This window comes from Globicephala melas, chromosome 1 (genome assembly GCF_963455315.2).
Source record: "Globicephala melas chromosome 1, mGloMel1.2, whole genome shotgun sequence".
In the NCBI taxonomy this organism is placed as follows: domain Eukaryota; kingdom Metazoa; phylum Chordata; class Mammalia; order Artiodactyla; family Delphinidae; genus Globicephala; species Globicephala melas.
Window position 1 is genome coordinate 150,607,326 of NC_083314.1, and position 20,161 is coordinate 150,627,486.

Here is a 20,161-nt window from a genome sequence, read left to right on the forward strand (position 1 = left end):
GTGTGGGGGAAGGAGTTTGGGATTAATATATACACACTACTAAATATAAAATATAAAACCAAGAAGGACCTACTATATGGTACAGGGAACTATACTCAGTATTTTGTAATAAACTCTAAGGGAAATGAATCTGAAAAAGTATATGTATATGTATGAATCACTTTACTGTACATCTGAAAGTAATACAACATTGTAAATCAGCTGTACTTCAATAAAAAAATTATTACCAAAAAAGTAAAATAAAATAAAATGTCTTTATTAAGAATAAAGAAGATACCTCTACAACTGCATCTCCCCTAGATTGATTGTTTTCTCATTTATCTTGCCTGGATTTCCTTTGCTCTAGTACAGCTTCCTATCTTTTACCCAACTAGTTTGTGATGTTAACTGCAACTCTCAGATGCTCTATCTGCATAGCTTATAGACACTATACTGTGCTGGCCAGAAACATTCAGGAGTCCAGATTCAGTCTTCCAGCACTCTGTGTTACTTATGTTCATTATTCTTTAGACTTTTACCTGTCCCACATTCCTCCCCTCATTCTCTTCTGTATTAGATAGTTAGTTTCATAGTAAAGAAACTGACAGATGAATAAAGTTAAATGTCCCACTTTTACAAAGCAGGGGATGGAGGTAGGGACAAAGGATGGGGAATGGAGGGGAGAGTAGGCATACGTAGAAACCAGCTTCTGCCCAGCCACCTGTGACCAAATTGGATTCTTACCTGGTCCACTTCTAAGTTATAATTATGAAAATGGCTTACATTTTTTGAACTCTTACTATGTACCAGTCACTGTGCTATGAACTTTACATTCATTATTTCATTCAGTCTTTCCAACAACCTTACGTTGTGGACACTATTATCCTATTTTACAGAGAGGGAAACTAATGCTTACCTAGTAAAGAGTGGAGGTGGGATTTGAACCCACACCATCTAACTTCAAAGCTCTTTTAACTACTCTGTTATTTCGCTCCCTATTTATTCCCAAGCCAGAAGTAAGTTTCAGCTAGTCATTGGAACCTGCATCCTATTTTCCGTACAACCTAGATATTTCCTTGGGTTCTTTCCTTTCTCAAGTCCCCACCGTGTCTCTGGATGCACTTAGAGAAAACCAGTGGTCCAGAAACCACCTCTTGGAGAAACTCTGAAATTTCCACATTAGTAATTTTGGTTGAAGCAGCATGTCTTTAAAACTCTGCTGTGATGTTACAGCGACCAGGCATTCTCCCTCACTTTCTTTTTCACTAAATTATTTACTGAGTGAGCAAACTATTTGCTAGGCACTGTTAGGTGCTTGAGCACAGGGAAGAATATGACCTGGACTCTGCCTTCCTGGAACTTTATGGTCCTTTCCAGCACAGTTACTGCTGTGCCTTCACTCTTACTTTAGTCAGTCTCTTCCCTTTCCTTTGCCCTTCTAAACTAGAACTTACTTGGGACCTGTGGATATTGTTAATGAGACTTCCTTCTTGACAACCCAAGCCCCAAGTGTCACTGACTTTATGTCATTTATTTTCTTCTACTTTATAATCATCAGTCATAATAATTGATTTATGATTTTTATTTAAAAATTATTTTTATATATAAATGTAGCCTGTTGGTTGAAAAAACTTCCAATATGACATAAGTATGTGCACTAAAAAATAAAAATCACCCTTTTCTCCCTCAGTACCAGTTATTATTAATGCTTCTAGACATTTTTTATTAATATACAAAATTTTTTTTTACACAAATGGGACTTTAAAGCTCGATGTTTTCATTTAATGGTATATTTTGGGTATGTTCTCATGTCAGTGCATAAAGTTTAATTCATTCTTTTTAATGCTATATAGTATTCCAATCTATGAATAAAGCCATAAATTTTAAAAATATTTATTTATTTTTGGCTGTGTTGGGTCTTCATTGCTGCGCATGGGCTTTCTCTAGTTGGGGCAAGCAGGGGCTACTCTTTGTTGCGGTGCGCGGGCTTCTCATCGCTGTGGCTTCTCTTGCTGTGGAGCACGGGCTCTAGGCGTGTGGGCTTTAGTAGTTGTGGTGCGTGGGCTCAGAAGTTGTGGCCTGCGGGCTCTAGAGCACAGTCTCAGTAGTTGTGGAAACACGGGCTTAGCTGCTCCGCGGCATGTGGGATCTTCCTGGACCAGGGCTCAAACCCGTGTCCCCTTCATTGGCAGGGGCATTCTTAAACACTGTGCCACCAGAGAAGCCCTATACCATAAATATTTAACAAGTTTTTATTGGTGGGTATTTAGATTCACATACACCGGTGAAGTAGATGTCCTTTTATCTGAATTTTTGCTCACCCAAATTGAGTATACTTGTAAGATAAATTCCTAGAGGTGGAATTGTTGGAGCAATTAAAATTTTTGCTAGATGTGATCAATTAATTACCCTTTGAAAAAGTTGGGCCAAGAGCTCAACAGTGTTTCCTATCCCAGTTTCCTTACCTTCTGGACAACACTGAGCATTAGCATTCTTTTTTTTTTTTCGGCTGTGCCGCGCGGCTTACGGGATCCTAATTCCCTGACCAGGGACTCAACCTAACCACTGGACCACCAGGGAATTCGCCAAGCATTATCATTCTTAATCTTTGTTCATTGATAGATTTAAAAGGTAGTATCTCCTGTTTTAGTGTACATCTCTCTAATTATGAGGGAATTAGAGTACATTTTGATATTATTAGCCCTTTATTATTTTTGTGTGAGTTACACATGTACCTTTTGCTTATTTTTCTACTGGGTTCTTTTTAAAATTACATATTTAGAAGAGTTCTTTTTATGTCAAGGAAGTTAGCCCTTTGTCATCCAGCCAATGCGGGTGCTCCCAACCCGTTTGTTGTTTGTAAATTACAGACCATCAGATTGGGTAGTTCAGCCTACTTACTTTCTAGGTGAGGAGGCTGAGCCCCATAGGGTTAGTGACCTTTCTGTGTGTGTGAGCACGTAGTCAGATAATGGCAGAGCTAAACCAGCACCAGGTTTCTTTGCTTCCAGTTTGGTGCTTGTTCCATTATACCATGCTGTTTTTAAAGGCTTACTCCCCTCCCTCTTCTACCATTGCTTTTTTTTTTTTGCTGTATGCGGGCCTCTCACTGTTGTGGCCTCTCCCGTTGCGGAGCACAGGCTCCGGACGCGCAGGATCAGTGGCCATGGCTCACGGGCCTAGCCGCTCTGCAGCATGTGGGATCTTCCCTGACCGGGGCACGAATCCGTGTCCCCTGCATCGGCAGGCGGACTCTCAACCACTGTGCCACCAGGGAAGTCCCTACCATTGCTTTTTACCACTAGGTCTTGCCGCAACCAGATGTTTCATGATAAACTTAGAAAGTTACAGGAGTGCTATCAAGGTTTGTTATACAGCAGGGGTCCCCAAGCCACGGGCCGAGGACCAGCACCAGTCTGCGGCATGTTAGGAACCGCACAGCAGGAGGTGAATGGCAGGCGAGCGATCCAAGCTTCATCTGCCGCGGCCCAATGCTCCCCATTGCTCGCATTACCACCCGAACCATTCCTCCCCCACCCCACCCCACCCCACCCCCTTCCCGGGAAAATTGTCTTCCACGAAACCCATTCCTGGTGGCGAAAAGGTTGGGGACCGCTGTTATACAGGAACCCAGTAGACTTCACAGGTATTGGATTGTCTCGCATGTGCAACTACAGTAGTTATGTTCATGTCCTTTTCATTTGTTTAAAAAAACATCTGTTTCGTTTTGTAGGTTCATGGGTGTGTGTGTACATCAAGGACAATTGCATGCACTCACAGAGGTAAGACTTCAATGAGCGTGTTGAAGTGACTTCTTTGCCTTAGTTTCAGCATGTATGGTTCCACTGTAATTGTTACTCGCATATGTACGCAAAATATGTGTGCATTTATGGTTATGCAAAAATGGCATGTTAACAATGTTTTCTTCTGTAGCCTGGGGACAATGGCCATATCTATTAATACTCTTGGATTCCCTAATAACACGTGGTGAGTTCTCGGGGAATGAGTGCTCAAATGTTATATTGGTTCTTGCTGCCCAGATGACCCCCTCCTAAACTAAAGGATGGCATCACTTGGCTGCAAACTCTATCATGGCAACAAATTCCCAGACTACCCAGAAATTTGTGGTGTCCTGATCTAGAATTCCACTGCTGCTGCTCTAGTTTCCTGATTGAAGGAAACTACTCCTTGGAGAATTTACATCTTTATTCTCATTTCATTTTCAGCCTCTTATAGGCAGGTAAATATGTGGTAGTCATTACTCAGCCTCTGAGGACCAGAGAATCCTCTCTGGAACAAAGGCTTCCCAAATTCAGGTACTGGGTTACCAACTTCAGAATTTGCTTGGGTGCTTCTTAGAAGCACAGATTCCTGGAATACTCTAGGTTTAGTAGGTCTTCAGAGGGCCCATATGTATTCTTGAAAGCTCTTCAGATTATTCTAATGAGCATCTAGGTTTGAGAATCTATGTTCTAGAATGTTTTCACATTTCTCCTTGAGAAGTACCAAAACACAAAGTGAAGAAATTTAGGAAGGAAAATTGTTTAACAGAATTTGCAAGAGCATTGGTTTCCTGCTGGCTTGGTACCTGGTATTAATCGTTAATATCTTATCAAGGAGGGTCCCGTGTGCCTTACCCTATGTCTTTTTTCTCAATTACTGAGGATACCGGAATGTGAAGTGTGTGTAGCTATGTCCTGCCTCTTGTATGGAAGACCAAAGAAAGTGGGTTAGTGAGGTAGTGAAGAGCATGGGCTCTGTAGTATTGATTGCCTAGGTTTGAATCTCCCTGTGCTGCAGTGTTTTCACTTGTAAAACAGGAATAATGATAGTAGTACCTATCCCAGGGAATCTAGATAGGGAAGAGGACTATAGCTGGGCCCTAAAGTATTTGAATTTTAAAAGTCTGGGGTAAAAGGCAGATCGAAGAGTAGTTAGGGAGATAGGAAGAAAACCCAGGAGTGTGTTGGCCTGGAATGGAAAGGAAGGGGTTTCAAGGAGGGAGGAGTAATTATGTAATTGTGGCAAATAACTGTTGGTTAGATCATGACCTCACAGTGATATTGTGAGGATGAAATATAAAACGCTTATTTAACACAGTACCTGGCATGTAGTGATTGCTTAATACATTTTAACTATTACAGCTTTTATTAACAGTGACTAGTCCCTCCTGAACTCCTTGAATTGTCAATATTTTTCATTTGGTACTTAGTTCTGTACTACTGTTAATGTCATTAGATTTTAAAAAAATTTTACAAAGTATAACATAACAGAAAAGCACACATGAAAAGTGTGCATCTCACTAGGTTTTCACAAATGAACACACCCATAACCAGCATCCTGGATCAAGAAACATTTTCTGTGTATTTCTTTTCTCAGAAGTAAGTCTATAAATTCCTCAAAGACAAAACTCTGTCCTCTCAAGCCTTCTATCCACCAAAGCTCTGGCACTAATAAACTAATAAACACTTGTAAAAGTATTTGTTGCACTCTCTGTTTATATCACTGGTTACTGAAACGTGAGGTCATTGGAAGGGCTTGTGTGTTGGTTTTACTGACAAAGAAGAACCTGCTTTGAAATCTGTGATCATGTCTCAAGTTTAAAAGTGGGTGTAGTAGAAATGGCAGAAATGTATGATCATAATGCAACATTCTTTTAGCCATGTTGCACTTAAATAATATTTTCTGTTGCTTATTAGCTTGTTTATAGCCATATACAACATACAGTAAGTGCTTTGTGAGTATATTTCCAGTATCATTAATGAGATATTGATATAGTTTATGATATTAACAATCTTTATTATGATGTTAATAGGCTGAAGGCCGTGAGGCCCAAATATCCAAATGTTCTTGCTTGTTTTCAGAAGCGGATCAGCAAAGGCCATCATGCCATAGATTTCTGGAGACTCCTAGGTTTAATTGCCTTATAATTTGACTTGACAGCACAGCTATTGGTTTCACTAAGGATCATAAAAATAAATTACTAATAACATCAAGCATACTGCTTGGAACTTGGATGATATTTAGTAAATATTTCTTGGTTGGCAGAATGCCTGCCCTCCACAGTAATGTGAGCACCATTCCTTATTTCTTTTAAAATAGTTTACCAATAATTACAGGAGACAAGCATAGCTCTTATTAATGCCTATAAAGTATTGATATTATTAAGAAGAATATTTCTCATATACAATGGTGATACAGACTTTTCTGGGCTTCAGCCATTTCCACAAGTCTTCATTGTAATTGTAGACATTAATTGAACTTGGAACAGTAAGACATTTAGGTGTGTTTTCTTTAAACTACCTATAGTAAGGATAGACTTCTAAGTTTTTAAGCAAATGAGTATTTGTTAAAGAGAAAGAAGTTGATAAAAGATCAGGTAGGGCTTCCCTGGTGGCGCAGTGGTTGAGAGTCCACCTGCCGATGCAGGGGACACGGGTTCATGCCCTGGTCCGGGAAGATCCCACATGCCACGGAGCGGCTGGGCCCGTGGGCCATGGCCGCTGAGCCTGCGTGTCCGGAGCCTGTGCTCCGCAACGGGGGAGGCCACAACAGTGATCAGGTAGAGGGACTTCCCTGGTGACGCAGTGGTTAAGAATCTGCCTGCCAACGCAGGGGACACGGGTTTGATCCCTGGTCTGGGGAGATACCACATGCCGCGGAGCAACTAAGCCCGTGTGTCACAACTACTGAGCCCGCGTGCCACAACTGAACCCCTGACACCTAGAGCCCATCTTCGCAACGAGAAGCCACCACAATGAGAAGCCCGTGTGCTGCAACAAAGAGTAGTCGCCGCTCACCACAACTAGAGAAACCCTGTGCAGCAATGAGGACCCAAAGCAGCCAAAAATAAATAAATAAATGTTCCTTTAAAGAAAAAAAAAAGATTAGGTGTAGAACCTTTTGAGTTTAATAAGTTGAATTAAGAATCTAAAAGTGTGTCTTTGACTCAGAAGACCTAACCTTATCTTTCATTTGGTCACGAATATCAAAGAAGTGGAAATCTTTGGCTTTTAAAGACAGAAAATATAACCGTGTGGTCAGTTAGCTATTGCTGTATAATATCCAGCCACAAAACCATGCAGCAGTAAACATTTATTTCTGATACCTCTGCAGGTTCAGCTAAGCTGAGCTGGGCCCAGTTGGGCAGTTCTGCTGCTCTCACTTTTGCTCACTCATGCATCTGCAGGTCAGCTGGTGGTCTGCTCTAGGCTGGGCTTTGTGGGGCACTTTGCTCCAGCTGTTTCTCATTCTCTTCTGGGACCAGTGGGCTAACCTGGACATGTCCTTTTTAAGATGAAACCAGAATAGCAAGAGTATGCTAGCCCATTTGCACAAGTGCTTTTCATGATTCTGCTTATGTTCAAGTTTGCTTGGCCAACATCCTGTTGGACAAAGCAAGTCACATGCCCGAGTCCACACTGGGAGCATACTGCAAAGTTACATGTCAAAGGACAGTGATTCAGTAAGGGGTGAAGAATTGGAACCTTTGTTTGCAATTTCCCATACCCTATAAATATCCCAGTCAGCACATCATAATTATTTGTCTTTTCTACCCTACTTGAGGGTAAAGACTTGCTCTCATTTTAAAAATTATAACTACCAGTTACTAAACTCCCACTATGGGCTAAGTGCTATGCTTGGTGTTTTATATATTAGATATAATTCTCACAATTCTACAGTCCTATTTCCTCCGTTTTATAGATGAAAAAACTAAGGCTGAGAGAAATTAAATGATTTCCCCAAAGTAGGATTTAGATCCAGGTTCATCTGACTTCAAAGCCTGTACTGTTTCCATTACAACATGATGTCCTTAATTCACGTCTGTATTCTTCATAGTGCTGAGCACAGGTTCTTGTATGTGTAGCATGTGTAGTATTTGTAGAATTCGATTCTGACTAACTTTGTATATTTTGGGTTATTTGGGAAAGCTGTTTTCTGGTTACTGGATATATTAGAATGTATTTGGGTACAAGTAACAGAAAATAGTTAAATGGCCTTAAGCAACAAAAGGACATGTAAACTGGAATTCCAGCAGTTTATTAGGTTAGGGGTTGGTTTAATTCAACAGCTAAATAGATGTTATCCAGAGACACCCCCCCACCACCACCTCTTTCCATCTCTTTGTTCTGTGCTTATATTGTCAGCTTCACCCTAAGGTTGGCTGTCATTCATAAAAAGTGGCTGCCACCAACTTACATGCTATATATTTTCTCTTCTGTATTCAAGATGGGGGGGGGGCTGTCAAAGAAAGAGAGGAGAGAGAGATGCTTCCAGACAGATTATACGACATCTCATAATGTTTTTTTGTGCTTTTTGTTTTTGTTGTTGTTTTGTTTTTATTCTTATTTTTTAGTTTGTTAAGAAAAGCACAAAGAGGGAAATATCCTCATAATCAAACAGTTTGGGGAGCCTCTTTGTGCAGAACCTCTTAGTGCCTAGAAGATTGGGAATTTGGGGGATGAGTAGGGTATAAGGTTATGGGGCAGGGGCCTCAAGTGACAATACTCTGGTCCAGGGAGTCAGCAAAAGAATTGCTTGGCGGGTAGGATGTTTTGGGGTCTTTCTTGCCATTTCTGCCATGGAGAAACTATTCTTTTTTCCACTGTGGCAATGAGAACCACTTAGCTATAAACAGAGCAATTGCTTGGCCTCTTTACAGCGAAGTCACCTCAGCCAGGTAGATACTTGGTACTGAAAGAAATGCTCTTCCCTCATGAAGGAATGGTCAGCCCTGCAGGTGGCTGAAGAGAATTTTTTAATTCACATAGCCCTCATCCTCTTCTCACTCACTATTTCCACCCCAACTCTACACCTTCTTTCTTAAAGAAGAGTTACTTTGGAAACTCCTTGTTTCTGTGGGTTGATATGTGTTGTTTCTGAGTCGGTTTCTGTCAGACTCGTAAGAAGCCTTATATAATCAGAGAGCTTACAATGAAAGGAAACTCTGTGGGTTCAGTGACCAAACTCATGCATTATTTATAAAAATGAGCAGCCAGACCCCGATTCCAGTTTCTTGGTGTGCAGTGATATTGCCATTAGTTTTGCCTGCTACTTTTCTTGCTTTTGTGTGACCCAGTACAGAGTATTCTCCTGGCCTTATTTACCTTGAGCCAAATGCAAAGTTGTCTGGTGCCTGCCTTGGGTTAACTTTGGCAGCATACCCATACCCTATCTTTCAAGCATGTGGCTGCTTTTCCTGTCCCTAATATCTTTGCTTCAATTTGATATGCTACTACATGAGTAATCTTCATTAGGCATACTTTGATAATGTGATGCTTCTGTTTAAAAACTTCTGTTTAGCATTCTAGACTCTCTCTAATCGGATTTCAGAATTCAAATTGCTCCCTTTAGTTGGGTGGGTCTTTTTGCTGTCTTCTACACATGCTGGCCTTAGATATGCCTTCCAGGACCCTTGTCTCTCTTCTCCCTTCCACTTTCCAAGTTATGTCAAATCCCTCTAGTGGAACTCAGTCTCTTAAATAGGGTCTGTATAAGGCCCCGTGTGGCTGGGCCCATAGTATATATAAGAAAGCTGAATTAACTCCAGTGGAAAGAGCCAAAAGTCAAAAATAGTGTGAAATGTTACATCTCAAGTCCTTTCACAATTAGAAGTTTATTTCATTTATACTTGTAAAAATAGCTAAAGCATTCCTATTAATACATGTTGGCATCTTCTTTACTTTTGAAAAAAGTAGCTTTTGTTTAATTTTTTGGTTTGGTCATTTAGTAATAAAGAAATCTCTAAATAAATTGTGGTACATGTTTTCTGCCCTTATTTTTAGTAACTCCCTAAGACATTTGAGAAATAAGAATTTGCGGTTGGCAGTTTAACCCACAAATAATAGAAGAGTTCATTTAGTTTACTTTATTCTTAAAGAAGTTTTTCCCTGACTTGCTAGCTTGCCTCCAGCTCATTTAGTCATTCAAAAAAAAAAAAATTACTGGCTCTCACTATGTGTCCAGCACTATTCCAGGTACTGGGAATATAATAATGAACAAATAATGATCTCTACCCTCATGGAAATTACATTGTAATGAGCAGGGGGTGGGCAGAGGAGTTAGATTAAACAGGAAAACAAATTGTACTATATATGGTGTTTTGTGCTGTGGGGTTTGCAATTTTGAATATGTGATTAGGGGAAGTATCACAGAAGAGACAAAAATTAAGGAGGTGATGGAGCTAGCTATGTGAATATCTGGGGAAAGAGTGTTCTAGGCAGTGGGAACAGTAAGTGCGAAGACATAGAGGCAGAAATGCCTGGTGCTGAATGTGGTCGAAGAACTCCAAAGACGGTGATGTGGCCGCAGCAGAGAGAGTAAAAAAGAATAGTAGTAGATGAAGGTAAGAGAGGAAACACGGGCCAGAGCACGTAGTGTCTTACAGACCATTGTAAGAGTTTCAGCTTTTACTCAGGGTGAATTGAGAAGTCTTTGGAGGTTTTTGAGTAGAGTTGTGACATGATGTGACTTACCTTTTAACAGAATCACCCTGGCTACTGTGTGGTGAATAGACTGAAAAGGAGGCAAGGTTGAAAGCAGAAAGACTAGTTAAGAGAGACTATTGCAACAGAGTCCATGCAATAAATAGAGACTATGCCAAAAAAAGTGAGAAATGATGGTAACTTGGACCAGAGTGGTAGCAGTGGACCTTGTGATTCTGGATCTATTTTGAAAGCAGAGGAAACAGGCTTTCCTGATGCATTCGGTGAGAGGTTTGATAAGATGAAATAACTCAAGGATAGCCAAGGTTTTTGGCCTGAGCATCTGGATAGAGTTGCTGTTAATGGAGATGGGGAAGACTACAGGAGATACAAGATGGGAAATGATCAAGAGGTCAGTTTTGAACAGGTTGAGTTTGAACCTGTTCAAGTTCAAGTTATCTCCAAGTGGAGATAACTTCATAGAGCATTGGGATTCCAGGGAGTACTCTGAATGATACCTTCCTTGTGCACATTCCTGTTTCTGTTTATCAGCTTTTTCACTAGAAAATATTTTATTGATTTAGAAGGAGGCGTTTTTCAACTGCTGTATTACTTCCCGAGTAATAATAATGAAAATCATTAAGTCATTTTTCTTATTTCAGTGTGCCAGGTCCTGCTAAGCCTCTCCCTTGGCGGTGGGGGTGGGGATAAATTAGCGTACAATCCCATGGAATATATGCTATTTTCCCCATTTTACAGGTGAGAAATCTGAGGCTCAGAGAGAAATTAATTTATCTGAGGTCTCTTAGCTAAGTAGCGGAGCTAGGATTGAGTCAAGTTCCACCTGACTGTAATCCAGTTTACTCGACTTTAAGCTCCTTGATCCTGGCTATTTTGTTCACTGCTGAATCTTCAATGGAGAGAGGGTGGTCTCCCAATATACCTCTCACACATTCCTACTATTCAAGGGCATTTCAGCATTCCTACACCTGATACCTAATTACTGTCTGTACCTTCTGTGTTTACTTGCTCTTTATGTTGGTCTTTTCTTGTTATCATGGTCACCATTGCTTGCTTATATAGTAAATTCTTAGATCAGTGATTTCCAAAGTGAATCATAAGCTTTTCTTTCCTCAACATGCTCATTTTAGCTCATTTCACCTTCTCATAGTAATTGCTTGTGTCTGTTTCCTACTCAACAAATAATTATTAAGCAGACACTTTGTGTCAACGGCCAGTTTAGGTGAACTTCAAAAAGGAGAAATTGTTCTGTGAAGGGGCAGAAAAGTTGTTTAAAGCCTTCTGTAGTACTTGGCACAAGTAGCTACTTCATACATGTTTATTAAATGAATTACTAACTTGTAAAAGTATTAGTTGAGTGCTTAGCTTTTCTACAAATGATAGTTCTCTTTTCCTTCATCCCTGATCTCTCCCATTTTCTACATCTTCTCAGTCACCATGACCTGACCATTTTACCTCTTACTACCCTGAATGCATTTACCTTAGGCCAGTTCCTTCTGCCATTGCCATCTCTTTCACCACAACCTTCTAAACTAGTCTCCCTGTCAGTTTTATTCCTCACCTTAAATCCATACTGTCCATATTGCGAGCCAGAGTGGTCCTTTTAAAATACAGATCTCTTTTTTAACCATCTTAGCAATTTTTAAGTGTACAATTCAATAGTTAGTATTAAATATGTTTTTATTGTTGTGCAACAGATTTCTGGATCTTCTTCATCTTGCAAAATTGAAACTCTATACTATTAAACAACTCCCCATTTCCCCCTTCCTCCAGTCCCTGGTAGCCACTATTCTATTTTCTGTTTCTATGATTCTGACAATTCTAGGTACCTCAGAAAAGTGGAATCACACAGTATTTGTCTTTTTGTGACTGGCTCATTTTTCTTAGCTTAGTGTCCTAAACGTTCATCCATATTGTAACATGTGACAGGATTTCCATTCTTTTTAAGCCTGAATAATATTCCATTGTAAGTATATACATACTATATTTTACTTATCTATTCATCTGTCAATGGACATTTGGGTTGCTTTTACCTCTTGACTATTGTGAATGATACTGCTTTGAACATAGGTGTGCATATGTCTCTCTGAGACCCTGTTTTCAGTTTTTTTGCAAATATACCCAGAAGTGGAATTGCTGAATGATATAATAGTTCTATTTTTAATTTTTTGAGGAACCACCATACTGTTTTCCATAGCTATTATACCATTTTACAGTCCCACCAGTAGTGCACAAGGGTTCTAATTTCTCCACATCCTTGTCAATACTTGCTATTTCCTGGGTTTTTTTTTTTTTTAATAGTTGCATTCTAATGGGTGTGAGGTGATATCTCACTGTGGTTTTCATTTGCATTTCTCCATCTCTAATTTGTTGCAGAGACTATCCTTTCCCTTTGATACATGAGGGTGTATTTCTGGGCTTTCTATTCTATTCCATTAGTCTATATGTCTGTCTTTTTGCCAACACCACAGTGTTTAATACAAATCTAATTTTGTTTTTCCCTGCATAAACTCTTCTATGGCTCCTCATTGCCCTCAGGTTAAAGTCAAAACATCTAATCCTGGTACTCATTATCTCTGTGGCCTCACTGCTCATTCTTATCTGACCTGTTGGTTCTTGTCTCAGTTGTACACTACAGCTGTACTGAACCTCTTTCTCTTTCAGTTCCACAAATGGGATGTGACCCTTTCCACCTTCGGGTCTCTGCACCAGCTCTTCCCTCTGCCTAGGACACAATCCTTCCATCTCCCAATGGTCTGGCCAACTCCTATTTAACCTTCAGGACTCAGCTTAGATATTATTATCTCTGGGAGCCTTTTCTAATCTCCCAAGATTAGTTAGGTACCCCTCCTACACGCTCCCATGATACAATAGTATTTATCATTGACTTTAATTCACTGTTTGCTTGTGTATGTAGTTTATAAATTCCTTGAAGGCAAGGACTGTTTTGTTTGCATTGACATCCACTGGGTCCTGTATAGTGCCTGACAATGATAGCTGCTTATCATATATTTTTTTAATACCATCTTTAAAAATTTTTTAATTAATTAATTAATTAATTAATTTGGGTTGTGCCAGGTTTAGTTGTGGCATGTGGGATCTTTGTTGTGGCATGCAGGATCTCTAGTTGTGGCATGTAGGATCTAGTTCCCCGACCAGGGATTGAACCTGGGCCCCCTGCATTGGGAGCACAGAGTCTTAACCACTGGACCACCAGGGAAGTCCCTTATCATATTTGTTGATTGAATGAATAAATGAATAATCAGTGGCATTTTCTGGCTCAAAAGCATTCAGTGATTTCCTCGCTGATTACAGTATAGTTTTGTAACCTTAGTTGCTTACCAGAATTGCTTAGGAGCTTTTTAGAAAGTGCAGATGCCAGGACCTCACACAAGGCCTATTGAGTTAAAGTCTTGGGTGAGGCCCAGGCATCTGTTTTTAAAAATAAATTAATAAAGTGCCATAAGTTATTTTGATGCACAGCCAGTGTTAAAACATGGAACTCAGGATTAACTCTTAGCCTAATATTTGGTCCTCTGTGCTCTAGCATCATCCTGCCTTTTTTTCTTCTAGTTCTCCTCCCCTTTAACAAGTACTCTATAACTCAGGCAAACTGGGTTTAATGTGTTTACTAAACACTGTGTGTTTTCCTGCCTCTTTATTCATATTATTTCTTCAGCCCAGAATACACTCTTTGCCTTTATCCTATAGAAATCTTCCCTCCCTTCAAGACTTGGCTCAAAGTCCACTTATTCCTCCATAAAACCTTTTCTGATTCTTTCTCTGCCACTGCTAAACCTCCCTACCTCTCCCTTATGTAGTCAAAATGTTTCCCTCCATTGACCTCCTCTTACACTTTTTTTGGCACCTCTTTTTAAACATTTTGCCATATATTAAAGTTATTTTTGCTTTAGTTTCCCTGCACAAGTGTAAGCTCCTAGAATAGAGGAGGAACCCAGGCTTCAGGGTCAAAAGACTTGGGTACAAATCCAGGTTCCACCATTACTAGTTGAATAACCATAGACAAGTTATTTAAATCTCTGGGCTTGATTTCCTCATTCATAAGAAAAGGATGACAGGGCTTCCCTGGTGGCGCAGTGGTTAAGAATCTGCCCGCCAATGCAGGGGAAACGGGTTCGAGCCGTGCTCCAGGAACATCCCACCTGCCGCGGAGCAACTAAGCCCGTGCACCACAACTACTGAAGCCTGCGCGCTCTAGAGTCTCTGCTCGGCAACAAGAGAAGCCTGCGCACTGCAACGAAGAGTAGCCCCTGCTCGCTGCAACTAGAGAAAGCCTGCGTGCAGCAACGAAGACCCAACACAGCCAAAAAATAATAATAAATAAATAAAAATAAATAAATTTATTAGAAGAAAATAAAGAAAAGGATGACAGAATGTTTCAAGATCTTGCAAAGTTCAAATGAGGTAACTGTGAAAGTGCTATGTAAAACCAGTTGCTGGCTATTATATAATGGCAGGGATAGTGTCTTACTTATCTGTATGCTCCTAATCTCCCAGCAGTACCTTGTGTTTAGGACACTCATTTATAGACATTGGCTGAATGATTGAATAGGGAGAAAGGAAGCAAACAACAAACATTTTATGTCATCTAAAAAGTGAAGTTGAGGTAAATTTTCCAATGCATTTTAGCACCTGTATGAATGGCTGGAACTCTTGCCTCATGAATGGAGTAATTTCTAAATGGCCTCTTATGTTGTTCAATTGTAAGGCCTCTTGCATAGTCATCCTTTTCCTCTGTAACTAATTTGCTCAACAATTTCTTTTCTACCCAGATTAGCTAGTCAATCAAACATACGTTTCTGGTACACCCAGAAGGAACAGAACCGAGCACTAACTTACAAATAAAACAACAGACATGTTACTTACTTGATAAGTCTTTAAGTCAACTAAGGTGTTTGGATAAGAAAATATTTCATTTTTTTAACCAATAATTTATTGTACTTGGCAGTATCAGGGACACTTTTTAAAAAAAATAACATTTTTCTGATTATAAAATCATAATACTTGTTAGAGAAATAGCTAATATATCTGGAATGTAAAGTTTTGCATGCATTTTCTTTTTTTCATCCTATGACAACCCTGTGAGATATAGCTATTATGATTGCTATTTTATATAAAAAGAAGCTAAGAATTAGATTAAATAATAACTGAAAAGCTGTTTTTGCATTTTTACCTACTTAACTCAATTTTCAAGTCTTAGTTAAAATTTTCACTTTACTGTAGTGGCTTTTCCCAATGATCTCCCTGCATCTAGATTGTTACTTAGATTATTATTCTCTTTGATAGCACTCTTTCCTTTTTCATTGTAGCACATTTCATAACATATAGATCTTCATTTATTTGAATGTTTGTTTATTGTCTCTCTCATATGTCAGTTCCAGTAGGACTGGGACCATGTTCTGTTTTGTTTACCACTAGCAACGAATAGGTAACAGGTCATTGAAGAGCTTGGGGTTGGTAGAAGAAATAGCAGGCTTCCTCAGGCACTGCCGTTTTATTAAGCTCAGGAAACTAAAGACCACATTCTTAGATGTTGGGAAGTTGGAGTATTGGTTAGAGGGCACCACAGTTAAGGAGGACAGTTGTGTTTAGTATGATTATTCTCTTCCCTAACTATTCTCTTCATAAAGCTAATATGGGTTACTTTGGCCCCTTGGCAAGGATGTTATAGAAGGACTTCAATTGTATGATGTGGGGCTTAGAATGGACTGCCTTTCAGATCTATCCCATCATATTATATTGTTATTCCATACCCTTGGGCATTATTTTCCTCATGAGTATGTACCTTTGAAAAAACTGTTGATCCATCCATGAGATAAGTAAGGACAATGTATATATGCTGATACTGACTAGCTTATCCTGTACATAAGGTCATAGAAGTACTTTTCTGAGAATACCTAAAAGAAAAGGAGATATTCATGAAGATTAGGGAGGAGAAGAAGATTAAAAATTTGAGAGAAAGAGGCTGGATCATACAGGGCCTTATAGGCCATGGTGAGGATTTTGAATTTTGTTTTAAATACAGCAGGAAGCAGTTGAAGGATTTTAGACAGGAGAGTAGTAGGATACAATTTGCATTTTAAAATAGCACTCTGGCTGCTCTGGAGAATTGACTGTAGAGGGACAGAAGTGAGGGCAAGGAGACCAGTGAGGAGAAACGTATTAGATTATATGAGAGATGTGGGTAGCTTGAACTGCGGTGGTATCTGTGAAGATTTTTAAAGATCTGTTTTAGAAATAGAAAGACAAGGTCTTGTACTTAGGTAAGAAAGAAGAGTGAGGAATCAAATGATGCCCATTTTCGGGCTTCCCTGGTGGTGCAGTGGTTGAGAGTCCGCTTGCCGTTGCAGGGGACACGGGTTCGTGTCCTGGTCCGGGAAGATCCCACATGCCGCAGAGCGGCTAGGCCCGTGAGCCGTGGCCGCTGAGCCTGCGCGTCCGGAGCCTATGCTCCGCAACGGGAGAGGCCACAACAGTGAGAGGCCCGCGTACTGCAAAAAAAAAAAAAAAAGATGCCCATTTTCTTGGTGGGTGGTTGTTTCATTTACTGAGATGTGGAAAACTTGGAGAGTGCTGCTGGAGAACTTCTTCAGCTGTGTGTGTATTACCTGGGATTTTTTTTTTTTTTTTTTTCTGTACGCGGGCCTCTCACTGTTGTGGCCTCTCCCGTTGCGGAGCACAGGCTCCGGACGCACAGGCTCAGCGGCCACGGCTCACGGGCCTAGCTGCTACGCGGCATGTGGGATCCTCCCGGACCGGGGCACGAACCCGTGTCCCCTGCATCGGCAGGTGGACTCTCAACCACTGCGCCACCAGGGAAGCCCCCCCTTTTTTTTTTTTAACATAACACTGTAATCGGCATAGTCTCTTCGCTACAGAAGACCAGACTCAGCATTTGAGCTTTTCAGGGATAACACATCACCACATCTTAAAGCCCTTCCTTGGGCAAGAGCTTTCTGGTCTAAGGTCTAAGGACTGAGGTAGCTGATGAGAGCTGATTCATGGAGAGTGTAGAAGGAATTTCTATATGGAGATAGATAGTTAGGGACACTTAATTTGTTCATTAATTCAATTAGTATATATTGGGGCTTATTCTGCTAGACACTGATCTAGGAATGGCATTGAACCTCTTCTCAGTGAACTCAAGAAGTGAAGTTAATTGTGCGTTAGGACTTTCTGAATTTATTTGGAAAGGGTTTAGAATTCAGTGCTATGGTCATTCTCTGCCTTTAGTCATTTAGAAAAATGTTTTAGAATTTAGCATCCCTAGAACGCTTCTGAGTGACATGATATCCAGATCTGCTGCTTTGTTTGAATTGAGAGTTGGCCTTAGACCAGGATTGGCTGCTTCCCAGAGAGTCCAGTGGCTAACAGAGGAAAGATAATTTGGAACATGGTAAAATAAATCCAGACTTAACTTCACTCAAGATTAATTATCTGATTTTTCTCATTTACTCTCTCTCTCTCTCTCTCTTTTTTTTTTTTTGGCCATGCAGTATGTAGGATCTTAGTTCCCCAACCAGGAATCGAACCCATGCCCCCTGCAGTGGAACTGCAGAGTCCTAACCACTGGACCGCCAGGGAATTACAGAGGGCACATCATTCTGACACTTGAGATGGTCTGAAACCAAAGAAAAGGCTCTCTCTTTTTCCCTACAGCTGTAGATACTTATGTATACACCAGACCTCAAGTCTGTTTTCTCTGCAGTAGAACCAGAACTGGCTGAGTCCTCTGTTCCCACCCCTTCCTTCGATAACTCCAAATAGTCTTTGTGAATTTTTGTGAACTTGCGGGTAATTAGTTACCTATCTGACTCTTAGCCTTCAGAGGAGATTTCTGCCTGTACTTGGCGTGACTATTGGGTTGGGAAGTTGTCTTCCACATAGCAAATTGGAAACCTTTCCTCCCTTTCTACCCCCCTACCTACCGTTTGCCACTAGAAGATACCATTTAAGCTTATAGTTACCTCTAACTTTTGCTTGACTTCTTCCTTACCCAGAGACCAAGTAGTGTGTTGATATGGGCAGAAGAGGTAGAAGAAATGATTAGCTTATTTGAGGACAGAGTCTCCTTTGATATAAATCACCTTAATTAGAAACTTAACCTCTTTTGGTTTCCATTTTCATTTTGTCCACTGTCAAGCCCTTACTCCTGAGATCTGCTAAGGGGAGGCAGGATGTGTTGTCTTCCTTAATAGATTGCTTTGTTCACTCTGAGCCCAATCACCAGGTGAATGTCAGAGGTTCCTGTCTGAAGCTGGAGGATGTGGGATTGTAGTAGATGTGGGGTAGCAAGCTGGAGGGAAGAATGCTTTTAAACATGACCTTAATAGCCATGTTGCTGGTAGAGATATTATGGATTTGGGGATAGGAAAGCAAGCTGGATGGAGTAGTCAGGAGCCCTGGGCTGATCATAAATCATGTCTGGAACCATTGATTGCTAGTAGAGCTTTATGGGACAAAGAAAATAGTCTTATTGTTATCTTAGTTCATTTCTTTGAGAAGATTTGTTTTACAGATTTATCTTTTAATGTTTATTTAAACAAATTTGATTTTGATTATGAGATGTTTGCTGTAAGAATTAAAAATCTGTGGGAAAAGCTTAGTCATTCCTTTTTTTTGTTTTTGTCTGTGTTGGGTCTTAGTTGGGGCACACAGGATCTTTGTTGCGGTATGCAGGGTCTTTAGTTGTGGTGCATGGGCTGTCTAGTTGTGGCACGTGGGCTCAGTAGTTGTGGCGCGAGGGCTTAGTTGTCCTTCGGCATGTGGGATCTTAGTTCCCCGACCAGGGATCAAACCTGTGTCCCCTGCATTGGAAGGTGGATTCTTAACCACTGGACCACCAGGGATGTCCCAGTCATACTTTTTTGAATCTTGTGGGTAAACAGTCATTTTGTTGTTTATAGTAGTTTATGTGCATAGAAAAACACTCTTACTACTTCAGGTGCGTTAAACAAACATGTTCTTTTTTTTTTTTTTTGCGATACGCGGGCCTCTCACTGTTGTGGCCTCTCCCGTTGCGGAGCACAGGCTCCGGATGCGCAGGCTCAGCAGCCATGGCTCACGGGCCCAGCCGCTTCGTGGCACGTGGGATATTCCCGGACCGGGGCACGAACCCGCGTCCCCTGCATCGGCAGGTGGACTCTCAACCACTGCGCCACCAGGGAAGCCCAACAAACATGTTCTTAAAGTGGTGAATGGGTTATGCTAAGTGTCTGTGGGAAGTGTGAGGAAAGAGGGGGCGATATCTTTATGGCCTCTTCTACTTGGCTTTCAGCTACTGATAAAAGAAATACCCTCTATAATTCTCAAAAGGAGATCTTAGATATATTTTTTAAGTCCATGTGATTCTGACCATTTTAAGGAATCTGCTGACAGAGTGTCAAAGGATCCTCAAAATTTCATATTACCGAGTGGCCAAACACACTGTTTTGTATTTTGCTTTAAATTCATTGCTACCATAGTATCTGCCATATAGTAAGCATTATTAAATGTTTGTTTTGCATGATATTTATCAGAAAATTCCTCTCAAAGCACATTTCTCTTTTTGATCTTAAGTTACATTAATGACAGAGTTGGGAGGGCTTCAAATAAAAGAGGGAACTTAAAATCTGCCTCTGTTTATTTAAATGTACTTATTCATTTGTTAATTCAACAATTTATTGTTTGTGTCACTGGATACTGGGCTTACAAAGTTGAGAAAGATCTGGTCCCTG

At 40.4% G+C, this 20,161-nt stretch overlaps 1 protein-coding gene across 9 annotated transcripts in view; it reads left to right on the forward strand.

The window, feature by feature from the left end:
* The window catches only part of TESK2 (testis associated actin remodelling kinase 2), a 130,918-nt gene that overhangs the window by 88,503 nt on the left and 22,254 nt on the right, over positions 1–20,161 (forward strand). For 8 of the 9 annotated variants that reach the window (XM_060306124.1, XM_060306122.1, XM_060306129.1 and 5 more), the window contains one exon: positions 3,713–3,761. The exons of the other annotated variant lie outside the window; for it this stretch is intronic. In XM_060306124.1, the coding sequence (XP_060162107.1) occupies positions 3,713–3,761 (49 nt within the window). The remainder of the gene's footprint in view (positions 1–3,712; positions 3,762–20,161) is intronic. 9 annotated transcript variants of the gene reach the window in all.